The 15,128-nt window shown below is 44.8% G+C and overlaps 1 protein-coding gene across 1 annotated transcript in view; it reads right to left on the reverse strand.

The window, feature by feature from the left end:
- Window positions 1–15,128, reverse strand: part of slc12a9 (solute carrier family 12 member 9) — an 85,185-nt gene that overhangs the window by 8,311 nt on the left and 61,746 nt on the right. The window contains exons 8-13 of the mRNA XM_084319687.1: window positions 13,129–13,286; window positions 12,432–12,514; window positions 12,220–12,344; window positions 8,538–8,730; window positions 5,017–5,191; window positions 4,032–4,178 (exon numbers count right to left, since the gene is read on the reverse strand). Coding sequence (XP_084175813.1) covers window positions 4,032–4,178; window positions 5,017–5,191; window positions 8,538–8,730; window positions 12,220–12,344; window positions 12,432–12,514; window positions 13,129–13,286 — 881 coding nt within the window. The remainder of the gene's footprint in view (window positions 1–4,031; window positions 4,179–5,016; window positions 5,192–8,537; window positions 8,731–12,219; window positions 12,345–12,431; window positions 12,515–13,128; window positions 13,287–15,128) is intronic.

Genomic DNA, 15,128 nt, shown 5'->3' on the forward strand with positions numbered 1-15,128 from the left:
ACCCAGACTACATAATGACCACCCAGACTACATAATGACCACCCAGACTACACATAATGACCACCCAGACTACATCATGACCACCCAGACTACACATAATGACCACCCAGACTACACATAATGACCACCCAGACTACATGACCACCCAGACTACACATAATGACCACCCAGACTACATAATGACCACCCAGACTACATAATGACCACCCAGACTACATGATGACCACCCAGACTACATAATGACCACCCAGACTACACATGACCACCCAGACTACATAATGACCACCCAGACTACACATAATGACCACCCAGACTACACATAATGCTCACCCAGACTACATGATGACCACCCAGACTACACATAATGACCACCCAGACTACATAATGACCACCCATACTACATAATGACCACCCAGACTACATTATGACCACCCAGACTACACAATGACCACCCAGACTACACATAATGACCACCCAGACCACATAATGACCACCCAGACTACATGATGACCACCCAGACTACATAATGACCACCCAGACTACATAATGGCCAACCAGACTACACATAATGACCACCCAGACTACATAATGACCATCCAGACTACATGATGACCACCCAGACTACATGATGACCACCCAGACTACATGATGACCACCCAGACTACATGATGACCACCCTCACAACGCTTCTTCACTCTGCTGCCCTCCGGGAGGAGAATGAGGAGCCTCCGAGCTGCAGGACCAGCAGACTAAGAGACAGCTTCATACACCAGGCTGTCAGGAAGCTGAACTCTCTCCCAGCCCCCCCCCCCCCCCCCCACACACACCCAGCTCCCCCCCCCCCCCTCTCTTACCTGCCTCCACAGAACCTGGACTAAACCCCCCCCCCCCCACACACCCAGCCCCCCCCCCCCCCTCTCTTACCTGCCTCCACAGAACCTGGACTAACCCCCCCCCCCCCCGCCACACACACACACCCAGCCTCCCCCCTCTTACCTGCCTCCACATAACCTGGACTAACCCCCCCCACACACACACCCAGCCCCCCCCTCTCTTACCTGCCTCCACAGAACCTGGACTAACCCCCCCCCCCCCCCCACTGACACACACACTGCCACTTTACTTTACTGCCATTATTTAGTTTATTTATTTAAATTTTGACTATGTTAGATCCCAATGGTGACCAAGCATAAAACTAACATTTTCACCAACTTAACCATCATAAAATTAAAAAAAAAAAAATACAGATCATCTGTTAGGGAGGTCTAAGGAACAAAATGCAAGCACTTACATTGCAAAAAGAAATTTGGGATTAAATGGGTTAAAGCTTCTTAATATGGTCAAAAACAGAACAATAAATTGCAATGTATTGCAGTACTATAACAATACTAAAAGGTATCATAGAACATTAGGAATTGTGATATTATGTAGCCCAAGCATGGGAAGCTCTCTACCCCAGCCTGGCATACTGTAAAGGCGCTCCCATAGTCCAGCAGACTGTACACAGAGCAGACTCCGCGGACGTCCCGCGCGGACTCTTGAGCTTTGATCTCTGCGGACAGCAGACCCACAGGTGCGACGCTCCTATTTTCTGAGGCGCGGACATCCGCGCCGCTGACTTGGTGTCACACAAAACGCTGCTCGGCGTTTTGGTTGACATCGAACTGCATTTAATGTGACGCTGCGGCGCGAGGAGAGAGATGAGCCCGTGAAGCTCTTCTCTCTCTCTCTCTCTCTCTCTCTCTCTCTCTCTCTCTCTCTCTCTCTCTTCTCTCTCTCTCTCTCTCTCTCTCTCTCTCTCTCTCTCTCTCTCTCTCTCTCTCTCTCTCTCTCTCTCTCTCTCTCTCTCTCTCGCTCTCTCTCTCTCGCTCTCTCTCTCTCTCTCGCTCTCTCTCTCTCTCTCGCTCTCTCTCTCTCTCTCGCTCTCGCTGATAATGTTCCCTCCAGTAGAACAGACAGAATTGTGGGAAATGTAGTAAAACTGGTGCGAGAAATGTAGGAAATAGACCGCGGACGTCCGCTGAGATCTGCTGGACTATGAAAGCTCAAAGAGCCACGCGGACATCCGCGGAGTCTGCTCTGTGTACAGTCTGCTGGACTATGGGAGCGCCTTAAGGCAGTAGGAGTAGGGTGTAAGCAGTATGGTAAAGTTAAACTGTAAAGCAGTAAGGTAAACTGTAAAACAGTATGGTAGACTGTAGAGCAGTATAGTAGACTGTAAAGCAGTATGTATACTGTAGAGCAGTATGTATACTGTAAAGCAGTATGTATACTGTAGAGCAGTATGTATACTGTAAAGCAGTATGTAAAGCAGTATGTATACTGTAGAGCAGTATGTATAATGTAAAGCAGTATGTATACTGTAAAGCAGTATGTATTAGGGCTAGGGCTGTCTTAAATACTTCGAAGCTTAGTTCGGTGGCACAAGCTTCGAACATAAAAAAAAAATCGAAGTAAAAAAGATTTTTTTTTTTTTTTAATGTCACAATTTTTTTTTACATTTTTTTTTTACTTCGATTTATGTGTGTGTGTGTGTGTGTGTGTGTGCGTGCGTGGGGCCATTGGGTGGGGCCGGGGGACAAATACACTGGAGGAAAGTAACCCAGCTCAGCACTGCCCAAATTATATCATCACTATTGCCTGTTTGAAGGATATCATCCTCAAACACATATACACCTACATGCCTTGTAGAATTCCACACATAAGAAAGAAAGATACTGGGATGAATAAACAAAATAGGAAATAAAATGTAGAAATGCATGCAATACATAAATAAATATGAATCTCCATATATGAAATAGAACATTTAGATAAGGTGCTACTGAGATGTTTTGGTGAGTTCTTTGTTTTTTTGTGGAAGTAGCCCTTCTTAAAAATGCATGAACATTCACTGATAATTGGTCTGTAGTGGAGTCTACAAGGTCTACATTGCCGGACCATGTAGAATCCGGACCTTGTAGACTGACATAATTCTGTGCATAGTTTAGTCTACACAGGCCATATTTCAAATAATCAAAATCTTACTTCATTCATTCATCTTAAACATTCTTGATTTGGGGGATTGGTAGTTCCCATGAAATCTGAAGTTGTTCAAACGACAACAGCGATCCACCTTGAATTAAATCACACAGCCGAGTGAAACCTTGTTGGCTGCGTCACAGTCACGAAAGGGGCTACTTAATTCATTAATCCAATCCACTTTATTTATAGAGCACATTTAAAAACAACAAAGTTTACCAAAGTGCTGTACAAGTCCCACAAAAAAAGACATTAAAAAAAAAGAAAAGAAATGTATTTCTAATTTTTAGAAGCTTCGAATTCAAATCGAAGCTCGGCCCCGAAGCTTCGATTGCCAAAAAAAGCTTTGAAGGTCCCCTATTAGTCGACTAATCGGTCGAAAGGAGCCGTAGTCGACTGCCTACCTCTTAGTCTAATACAAAAAAAATTTAAATAAGAATTATAAAAAAATATTATTATTATATTATTTTTTTTATCATTCTTTCCAAAAGAAAAGAGGCCTAGAAGCATGGCTAACGCTAATGGCACGCATACCAGAGGCTAACTGCCTACGCAAACAGGCACAGAGGCACTGAAAGAGGATTTCATTCACCCATCTAATGAACACACTAGACTAGACAAATATCAAGATGTATCCATCAGTGGACCAATTGCATGCTTTTGCAGAGGACAAGAAGCCTTCAGTCGACTCCTTCAGACATTAAGCACCCCCCACAGCCCAAATGGAATGATACAAAAATATATATATATATTATACTAAAAAAATAAAAAATAAATAAAAATGTTGTCGACTAATAGTCGACTAACGGCAAATGTTGGCCAATTATAGTCGACTATCCAAATCCTTAGTCGGGGACAGCCCTAGTATGTATACAGTAAAGCAGTATGTATAATGTAGAGCAGTATGTATAATGTAGAGCAGTATGTATACTGTAAAGCAGTATGTATAATGTAGAGCAGTATGTATAATGTAAAGCAGTATGGTAGACTGTAGGAGGAATGGTCATACCTACCTAGGCCCGTAATGCGCAGCAGATGCTGTGTTCCCTGCCTGACGGAGGGAGACAGCGTCAGGTCCACGAAGGCCTTCACTCCCAGCTTATCAACCAGACTCAACCAGAAGTTATACTGCTGCTGGACTGGGTCTGACGGCAGAGTGTCTGCAACACACAAAAGCAACCAGAGTGATTACACTGTCCACATTTACATTTACATTTAATCATTTAGCTGACACTTTTATCCAAAGTAACTTACAAATTGTGAACAACAAGTCACCAGGAAGGGTACATCTATGGCAGCTAAGGGTATGTGGCATTGTTCGTCAAATAGTGTCGAACTTGAGTGTGTAGTAGTATAGACTTATTATTAGCATGATAGGTAGTAGTATAAGGACAGTAACATAGTACATAGTCGTAAGGTACACAACAATAGTGGTAAGGTACCGTCTAGACATCACAGAAAAATGGAATTGACCCATCTCTATTCTGAGGGAAGCAACAACCAACAGTTGTGATTGGAGGATCAAGAAAAGAGGTACATTATTTTTTTTTTGAAGCAGGTAGAAAAAAACCCACACACTGGTAATTAAACTACAAATGGTAAATGGTACTGTAAATGGACTGCATTTATATAGCGCTTCACAACTTAAGCCTCACATTCACTCAAACATTCACACCCGATGGCGGAGGCAACAATGCAAGGTGCCAACCTACTCATCCGGAGCACTTAGTCTTGCTCAAGGACACTTCCGACACACTGCTGGGAGGAGCCAGAATCTAACCGGGAACCTTTTCCAGTACGCTCATACAAGTACATGGTCCAGTCACCGCTTAGAGAAACACGTGGCTTCAGCTATAGATGACTCATTCAAGCACCATGTCGGCTGGAGCTTCAGCTGGACAGCCACTAGTCATGAAAAAGGGAAAATGGCTTGCAGGTAAATAGTCGTAATGCAATTCTGTCTGGGAACAGAGACCAGAATATCCACAACGACATTACCCAGATCGCCCAGCTGCACGTGGCCCAACACGAACAGCCCGCCCTTCTTCAGCTGGTTGACGAAGTGGATGAGCTGGCAGGAGGAGCGGGGGTTGGCCACCATCAGCAGCACCTGAGGCCTCCAGAACTTCACATGGTCCTTCCTCACGTCTAGCATCAGCAGATACTTGCGCACCTGGAGGACGGTGGTGAGTGAGAGAGAGAGAGAGAGGAGTGCGTGAACATCAGTTGTAGATTAGATTAAAATGTATCGTCATCATACAGTAGTACAGTACAACGAGAAGAAGTTTGGCATCCAACCAGAGTGCAAATGTAACAGTAAAGTGCAATAGTAATACAGGTGATTAAACTGGATATAAAATATATAGAGTACTACAGAGTAATAGTGCTAATTAGATGTATGTATAGTGTTATAGTATTATTATGTACAGTGATAAAGGTATAGAGATACTATGGTAGTAAGTAGAGCTGCACGATTAACCGGAAAAAAAAATCGTGATCTCGATTCATCTAATTTAATTTCTAAAATATGACGATTTAAAAATGAAATTTTACTTAACTTTTTTAAATGACGAAAAATAAGAATCGCGTGAGAGAATCGTGATCTCAATTCTTAGAGAGAAAAATCGTGATTCACATTTTAGCAAGAATCGTGCAGTCCTAGTAGTAAGTCATACTGGCAGCAGCGTAACTAGTAAGAGTAGGTAAGGGATATGTACAGTCCCCCAGCAAACATGGATCCAGGGCCCACAAAACTGTTTAATCCACAACATGCAGGCAAAGGGCTGTTAGTTACCAATTTCCAACACAAAACCACGTCGTCCCATATTTTGAAACAGCCACAATACCAGTGACTCGGCTTCAGCGCCTTAGCAATACACTACAATCATAATGGACCATGGTTTTGTGTTGAAAATAGGAACCCTTTTGCCTACATGTTGTGGTGCCTGCATGTTATGGTATGTGTAATATGTATGTATGTACGTGTGTGTGTGTGTGTGTGTGTGTGAGTATGCATGTGTCTGTATGTGTGTTGTGGTGCCTGCATGTTATGGTATGTATGTATGTATGTATGTATGTATGTATGTATGTATGTATGTATGTATGTATGTATGTATGTATGTATGTATGTATGTATGTATGTATGTATGTATGTAAAAAAAAAACACGAAAGCAGCGGGACCAGACTCCGTCTCTCCATTCACCCTGAAGCATTGTGCCGACCAGCTGTCTACGGTAACATCTTCAACACCTCACTGGAGACATGCCACGTGCCAGCCTGCTTTAAAACATCCCCCATAATCCCTGTCCCCAAAAAGCCAAGGCCCAGTGGACTAAATGACTACAGACCCATCGCCCTGACCTCTGTGGTGAAGTCTTTTGAGAGCCTTGTGCTTACACACCTAAAAACAATAACAGAACCTCTCCTGGACCCCCTGCAGTTTGCCTACAGAGCCAACAGGTCTGTAGACAATGCTGTCAACATGGCACTCCACTTCGTCCTCCAGCACCTGGACTCTGCAGGAACCTACGCCAGGATCCTGTTTGTGGATTTCAGCTCTGCGTTCAACACAGTCATCCCGGCCCTGCTACAGGACAAGCTCTCCCAGCTGAGTGTGTCCGACTCCACCTGCAGGTGGATCACAGACTTCCTGTCTGACAGGAAGCAGCACGTGAGACTGGGAAAACACACCTCAGACTCCCAGACCATCAGCACAGGTTCCCCCCAAGGCTGTGTTCTTTCCCCTCTTCTCTACTCCCTGTATACCAACAGCTGCACCTCCAGTCACCAGTCCGTCAAGCTCCTGAAGTTTGCGGACAAGACCACCCTCATTGGACTCATCTCTGGTGGGGATTAGTCCGCCTACAGGTGGGAGATTGACCATCTGGTGTCCTGGTGCAGCCAGAACAATCTGGAGGTCAACGCTTTCAAGACACTGGAGATGGTATTGGATTACAGAAGGAACCCAGCCCCACTCAACCCCATCACCCTGTGTGACTCCCCATTGGACACTGTGGAGTCCTTCCGCTTCTTGGGAACCATCATCTCCCATGACCTCAAGTGGGAGCTGAACATCAACTCCCTCATCAAGAAAGCACAGCAGAGAATGTACTTCCTGCGGCAGCTGAAGAAATTCGACTGGGATTTATTCATTTTGAGTACCTTCTGACTGAGGTAAGGTCTATCTTAGGTAACCTGCTGGTATTTTTTTAAACCTAAAACATGCTTCTGTACTGATCAGTGTCGTATTTTACCAGACCTAAAACATGCTTTTGGTAACTATCGCAGTTTCGAGTTAAAACGACCACCCCCCCCCTTGATGATTTTGTGAAGACACATGTATATTGTATATACCTTTGATTTGGAAGTATTTGGAGTTTCAGGCGAGCAACCCGAACGTTGGGCTTATTGCATATAACGAGTCATATCTCGCGATCTATGAAAAAATACTATTTATTATTATTTTGGAAAGGGCCGATGTTTAGCATGGAATAGCACACAAACTACAGTATGTAGTAATGAACTGGTTAGTCAGTATTGGACTATGAACAATGCCTGTCAAATGAGCCATACTATTGTCTCCATAGCTATAATACAGAACACACGATGGGTCCGCAAACATCGCTAAAATGGTCAATAACGCTGGCGCCATTGAGTAGAGATGGGAAAACAGTGTGGTGGTCAATCAGTTAAAGTCAGCCATACTGAATTTGAGTCATTTTTGTTTTTTTCCCCCACTGAGGCTTTTAAAGCTGCACTATGTGAGACTGACACCATGTGGCTGTGAGAACTAACTGCACAGTGTTTAAATATGGAGGATATATTGAGGTAGAGCACTGGTTTAGATCCCCAGCTCCGACAGGAGGGTGTCTTCCAGCTGTGAACAAGGCAATGAACCCTCAAACTGCTCCAGCAGGGGGTGCTGCATTGCAGGTGACCCTGAACTCTAACCTTTCTTATGATAATACATACAGTATGTGTGTGGGGCTGTGTGTACGTGTAAGTAGGAGGGGTATGCAAAAAGACAAATTTACAATTAGTTTAAAATGTATTGTATGTACAGCCCATGATTTAGATTGTTCATCATTATGCCATCAAGCCCTGGTGCATTCTTTCCCCCACCCATGACAGAAATATTTTCCGTTACCGTTTACCAGTAATTCTGACCTTGATGCTGCATGTGGGCTTAATGGGAAAATTGCGTTTCACCAAAGGATTTTATGTTTATGTTTTATGTTTAGTTTTAAAAGCCAAATTGCTACTAACGCAGGTGACCTGATCTGCGATGCTAAGCTAGTTTTGGCTAGCGCTCAAAATTCAAAAGTCCCCACCTTATCAGAGAGATAAATGTATATTAGAAGGCTTTGTTCACGGGACCACAGCTGCATGAACCACAGATGAAGCTAGGAGCGATCTATTAATAGTCCATTCATTTTCCTAGAGCTGCAGCAAAGACTGGAGACTCGAGAGCAGCCAGAAACCCGTGAGAGGTCTTATTAGGGGAAGTTTCCATCCCTACCTGATGGAAGATGAGGGCCTGGCTGATGTAACCCCAGCTGCTGGTCGGGGACCTGTAGTGGAGGAAGAGCAATAGCAGCAGCAGAAGGATGATGCTGGCAGAGGAGTAGACAGGGTTAATGACAAACATCATCACCAGACAGCTGACGATGCCCAGCAGGCAGGTGTGCCAGGAGAACACCTGGAAGGTGGGCCTGCCGAGGAGACAAAAACAAGATGGATGATGAGACGAGTCCAGACAGTTAGCTCGACAAGATACAAATTGTTGGTGAGATTAGATTAGATTAAAATGTATCATCATCATACATCAAAGTACAGTACAACTAAGAAGTTTGGCATCCAACCAGAGTGCAAAGGTAACAGTCAAGTGCACTAGTAATATACAATGTACAGGTGATTAAACTGGATATAGAATGTATAAATGGGAATACAATACAATACAGAATTGTAGTATTATTATTACAGTGATACAGGTATAAAGACCCTATAGTACTAGTAGTAAGTCATACTGGCGAGCGGGCAGAACATTGGTAAACAAAGGACAGGTATACAACTCCAAAATGTAACTATGGTAGCATAGCAGCACACATAGAAACTCCAAGCACAGGTTTAGCTCAAGCTAGTCAACTTGAGCTGTAAAGAATGTCCAAAATGGTGCCATTTGGGGTTGCAATGCCTTATTTATTGCCAAGAACCTTCGCAAACTGCATGCTACCATGTCCTCCCTCCTCATGGCTGACATCATACCTCAATGACCGCTCCTACCAAGTGTCATGGAGAGGGACCCTGTCGGCCACCCGCCCCCTGCGGACGGGTGTCCCCCAGGGCTCGGTCCTAGGACCCCTTCTCTTCTCCCTCTACACTAAATCAATGGGTAACATTTAGGGCTGACCCCCTATTAGTCGAATAGTCGACTAATCGGTCGAAAGGAGCCGTAGTCGACTGCCTACCTCTTAGTCTAATACAAAAAAAATTAAAATAAGAATTATAAAAAAATATTATTATTATATTATTTTTTGTATCATTCTTTCCAAAAGAAAAGAGGCCTAGAAGCGTGGCTAACGCTAATGGCACGCATACCAGAGGCTAACTGCCTACGAAAACAGGCACAGAGGCACTGAAAGAGGATTTCACCCATCTAATGAACACACTAGACTAGACAAATATCAAGATGTATCCATCAGTGGACCAATTGCATGCTTTTGCAGAGGACAAGAAGCCTTCAGTCAACTCCTTCAGACATTAAGCACCCCCCACAGCCCAAATGGAATGATAAAAAAAAATAAAAAAAATAACTTTTTTCTTCTTCTTTTGGTCGACTAATAGTCGACTAACGGCAAATTTTGGCCAATCATAGTCGACTATCCAAATCCTTAGTCGGGGACAGCCCTAGTAACATTATCACGTCTCATTGCTTCTCGTATCATTGTTATGCCGATGATACTCAACTCTTCCTCTCCTTCCGTCCCTCAGATATCCATGTCTCTGAGTGGATCTCCGCCTGGATGACGACCAACCACCTCAAACTGAACCTAAGCAAAACAGAATTGCTCCACCTGCCGGCCAAATCCTCCCCCCTGACCGACCTTTCCATCACAGTCGAGAATGCAGCTGTGACCGCGTCCCCGACCGCCAAGAACCTTGGTGTTGTCCTCGACGACCAGTTGAACTTCTCTGCTCACATTGCAGCGACAACCAGAACCTGCAGATTCCTCCTGAGCAACGTCAGAAGGATCCGCCCCTTCCTGACAAAAGAAGCCACCCAACTCCTCATCCAATCAACAGTCATCTCCCGCCTCGACTACTGCAAAGCACTGCTTGCTGGCCTCCCGGCCACTGCCACCAAGCCTCTTCAACTCATTCAGAACGCAGCGGCCCGCCTAATCTCAAACCTACCGAAGTCGGCCCATGTGACCCCACTTCTTAGGGACCTGCACTGGCTCCCCATTGCTGCACGAATCCGCTTCAAGGCCTTCGACCTGGCATACCGTGCCGCAAAGGGAACCTACCTCCGGTCAATGGTCTCTAACTACACACCCTCAAGACCCCTACGCTCTGCATCTTCTGGCCGCCTCAGACCTACTCCTATCCAAGCTCCGGGAGGGTCATCAAAGAGAAGTCGCCTATTCTCAGTCCTTGCCCCACAATGGTGGAATGAACTACCCACCCCAGTTAGGACAGCCGAAAACCGTCCAATCTTTCGCCGTCGACTAAATACACACTTCTTCAACCATTATCTGAAAAAAAAAATATATATATATATATCTAATCCTAACTAACCGTACTGTCATGCATTTGTCCTAATAAACTAACCTACACTGTAGCATGCAACACTTTGATGAACATTGTTACTCAGCTGATAGAGTTGTACCCTTCCTGATGACCTGTCGTACAGAACTTGTAAGTCGCTTTGGATAAAAGCATCAGCTAAATGACTAAATGTACATTTTAAAAGGAACACGCCAACATTATGGGAAATGGGAGTCAAGACAAAAAGATACCAATTTTCTCTCTGTGCATTCAGTAGAAAGCTATCCGGCTGCAAGCTAGCCTAGCTTAGCACAAATAAATGGAAGCGGATACGGACCACTAGCCTAGCTTAACTCATTCACAGCCAGCTATTATCCTTATCCCGTTCTCACTGGGCCACGCTAAAAGATAGGCATTTTCACTGTGTTGCGGTGTTTGCAGGGCTATATCTATATTCTATATTATAGCTATGGAGACAATACTATGGCTCATTTGACAGTAACTATCCCTCGTCCAACATGAAAAATGTATACGTTCGCGTATTATCCCATTGTGAATAATGTATAGTTTCAGAGTGATCCTGGCTAATTCCTGGAAACTGCGTTATGGAGCGATATGTGAATTTTGCTAAATGCGTTGCTCACCTGGACACGCTACTGTTTCCAAATCAAAGGTATATAATAGGTATTGTTTCATCATGAATGCATCAAAGGGGTGAGGGTTTGATGCTCTGATCGCCAGCAACGGCATTCGTTTTGAATACTACATACGTTGATCGGCTGGATTGATACGAGTCTGATAGCGATTTCCAATATTGATGTCCATCGGGTCCCCGACATAATCTGGCACAACACATGCATCGAGGTGTCCTGTACGCATTCCAATGTGCTCGGATGAACCGCTAGACTTGCGTGGGCCAAAATTCTCCACCCGGACGACATTAGATGTGACACACAGTCTGGAACAGGGTTTCAAAGGGTGGGCGATACTGCCACCTAGCAGGATCTGGCCGGTATTCCACTCTCGGGGTCTCAGTATGGCTTTCAACGGTAACATAGAGGTCCGTGAGACAGAATAGAATATTAAAATCGAAAAAAAGGAAAACGGACCAAATAACGTAATATATACGTGATTGCCGTTCAACGGTTGGCGAGCAAACACGTATATACGTGAATGGCACATAATGAGTTAATACTCCGGGAAAGGGTGTTTTTGGCCAACAGCTAGGCTAGCTGGTCCGTATCCGCTTCGATTCATTTGTGCTAAGCTAGGCTAGCTAGCAGCCAGATAGCTTTCTACTGAACGCAGAGGAAATTGGTATTTATCATTTTGTCTGACTCTGGAGAAGAGCCAGAGACATCGAGCCAATTTTGGTCTATTTGACGTCTTACTGAAGGCTGAGAGAAGCGTCACAGCCGTATTAAGCTTCCTACCTGAAGTTTGGCGCAGACGCCCACTCAAGAGCCAAACAGGCCAGGTCGACAGCGGCGTAGGCAAGCAAGTAGAAAACGGTGACCAGCCCGGCGATGGCATTGAGCTGTCCGGCAAACACTACACACTGCAACATAGACATACAAAAACTGTTGATGCACCAGTTGTAACTCTATAACTGGATTCACTGTGAACCTGAAGAGGTTTTCCTCACCTGTGCCAGGCCCCATGTGTACAGCACAGCGACCCACGGATTACCAGAGGCTGACGTGATGGTAGCAGGGGCTAGCGGCAAACCTGAGGGGAACACAAAAGCAACACACTTTAGATGAGATAAAGAACCACAAGCCAGGTTTCATATTAACAATGTTTTCAAACCGAAAGGCTCCTCCTCGTCCTTACTTTTAACACTGCTATAGTAAGCAATATGTTCCACCTCTATCCTTACTGTACTTTTAACACTGCTATATTAAGCAATATGTTCCACTTCTATCCTTACTTTCAACACTGCTATAGTAAGCAATAGCTTACCTCGATCCTTACTGTTAACACTGCTATAGTGAGCACTAGGCTCCTCCTCCTTCCTTACTTTTAACACTGCTATAGTGAGCAGTAGGCTCCTCCTCCATCCTTACTTTTAACACTGCTATAGTGAGCACTAGGCTCCTCCTACATCCTTACTTTTAACACAGCTAGTGAGCACTAGGCTCATCCATCTTTACTTTTAACACTGCTATAGTGAGCAGTAGGCTCCTCCTCCATCCTTACTTTTAATTTAACACTGCTATAGTGAGCAGTAGGCTCCTCCTCCATCCTTACTTTTAACACTGCTATAGTGAGCAGTAGGCCCCTCCTCCATCCTTACTTTTAACACTGCTATAGTGAGCAGTAGGCCCCTCCTCCATCCTTACCAAACAGCTGATCCAGGGCGAGGGCGTGGAGGATGCGGGACGCTCCGATCAGGGAGCACATGGCGGCTGACAGAGAGGCGCAGTAGATCCCGATGGTGACAAAAGGCGGCCAGATGTTAATGCGGTGGAAGAACCCATAGTCCTGGATCAAGAGTTTCCTTTGTGAGGAAGATGGTGTGAAGATATTTAAATTTATAAATTCATTATTTAAATCAATCATTTGACTTGGATGAAGTAGGCATGATTCAAGAAAACATTCATTATAGCCAGGGCATTGACAGTCTAGCTCTAGCATATAAAAAATAACATCCTAGCCAGTGTCTTTTTCATTTAATTTCAAACCTTTATTTAAACTTGAAAGGCAAGTGAGGAGGGGCGGTCAGGTGGCGTAGCGGAGATTGTGTTCGTCACCAACGCCGGAGACGCTGGATTCGCCTGTTCGAATCCAGCTCCCAGCTCCGGCGTTGTCACCAGCTTGGCTGGCCGTTCACACTAATACAATTGGCAGTATTAGAGGGTGGGAAAGCTGGCGGGGTGGGTCCGGGTCGTTGTAAACAGCGACTCCTACAGTTCGGTCGGGGCGCCTGCTCAGCGCGGATAGGATCTAAGGGGGGTAGTGTGATCCTTCCACACGTTACACCCTCTCAGTGAGAGTCCGCGCTGCCAGGTGAAAAGAAGCGGTTGATTGGCTAGACGTGTGTCGGAGGAAGCACGCGATAGCCTCCACTCTCCCAGACCGACTGTGGGGGGTAAGTGCGCAGCGACCAGGAAGGGGATTGGGAATTGGCATAACGACTAACATTGGGATGGGAGAAAAATCGGAGTTAAAAGGAGGGGGAAAAGATCAATATTAAAGAAAGGCAACTGAGGTTTCCCTCATTTACAGTCATGTTGAGTGTAGATACAAAGATAAGCATACAAAATTACAGCATATAAAATCATAACAATAAAGAGAACAAGACGAGGCAAAGAGCAAGGATAACAAATCAATTAAAACATGTACAACTTGATTGACAAAGGTTGGAGATCAACTTTCTCTTCTCCAACTGTACAGATTTAGTTATGTTTCTTTTTGCCTTTATCTTTGCTCCCATGTCCCCAATTTAGTCGTTATGCCAGTTCCATTCCTGGTTGTTGGGCTGCACTATTGTCGGTCTGGGGAGGGTGTAGACTACCACACGCCTCCTCTGTCAGTCTGGGGAGGGTGTAGACTACCACACGCCTCCTCTGTCAGTATGGGGAGGGTGTAGACTACCACATGCCTCCTCGGTCAGTCTGGGGAAGGTGTAGATCCGTCCTCTGCCCCCTGCTGTTTACCCTGTACATGCTCCCCCTCGGCCGCATCATCAGCCGGCACAGTGTGTCGTTCCACTGCTATGCTGACGACACCCAGCTGTACATCTGGATTTCACCATCTTCACCATCATCACCCCCCACACTGACCGCTTGCCTGGAAGAGACTAAGGCGTGGATGAACCACAGGTTTCTACAGGTCAACAGCTCCAAAACTGAAGCCATGCTGGTCGGTACCCGACACCAGGTCCGGTCATCCACCATCACCACCATCTCCGGCCAGAACATTCCTCTCTCCACCCTTGTCACTAACTTGGGCGCAGTGTTAATTTTGGCAGCTATTTTCATTTTAGTCTTAGTCATGTGTCAAGTGCTCCTTTTTCGTTTATCATATTTAGTCATCTGCATGTATTTTTCATTTTGTCAATTTTAGTCAACTAAATGTCTGAGCATTTTAGTCTTAGTCAGTGTTAGTCTCGATTTTGTCTTTTTTGTTTTTGTCTAGATTTAGTCGCAGAAAACTGATGATTTGTCTAGTTTTTGCTAATGAAAAAAAGACATTTTATATTGTAAATAATGCAATTCTATTTATTAAGTATAGTCTAGCCAAAACCCTATCAGCTGATTCACAATAAGTTCAGTAGAAGGCTAGAAGCCCAATAGTAACCAAACATTCCTTGAAATGGTCAACAGATTCAGAAATAGTC

This window comes from Notolepis coatsorum, assembly GCF_963971535.1.
Source record: "Notolepis coatsorum genome assembly, chromosome: 8".
In the NCBI taxonomy this organism is placed as follows: domain Eukaryota; kingdom Metazoa; phylum Chordata; class Actinopteri; order Aulopiformes; family Paralepididae; genus Notolepis; species Notolepis coatsorum.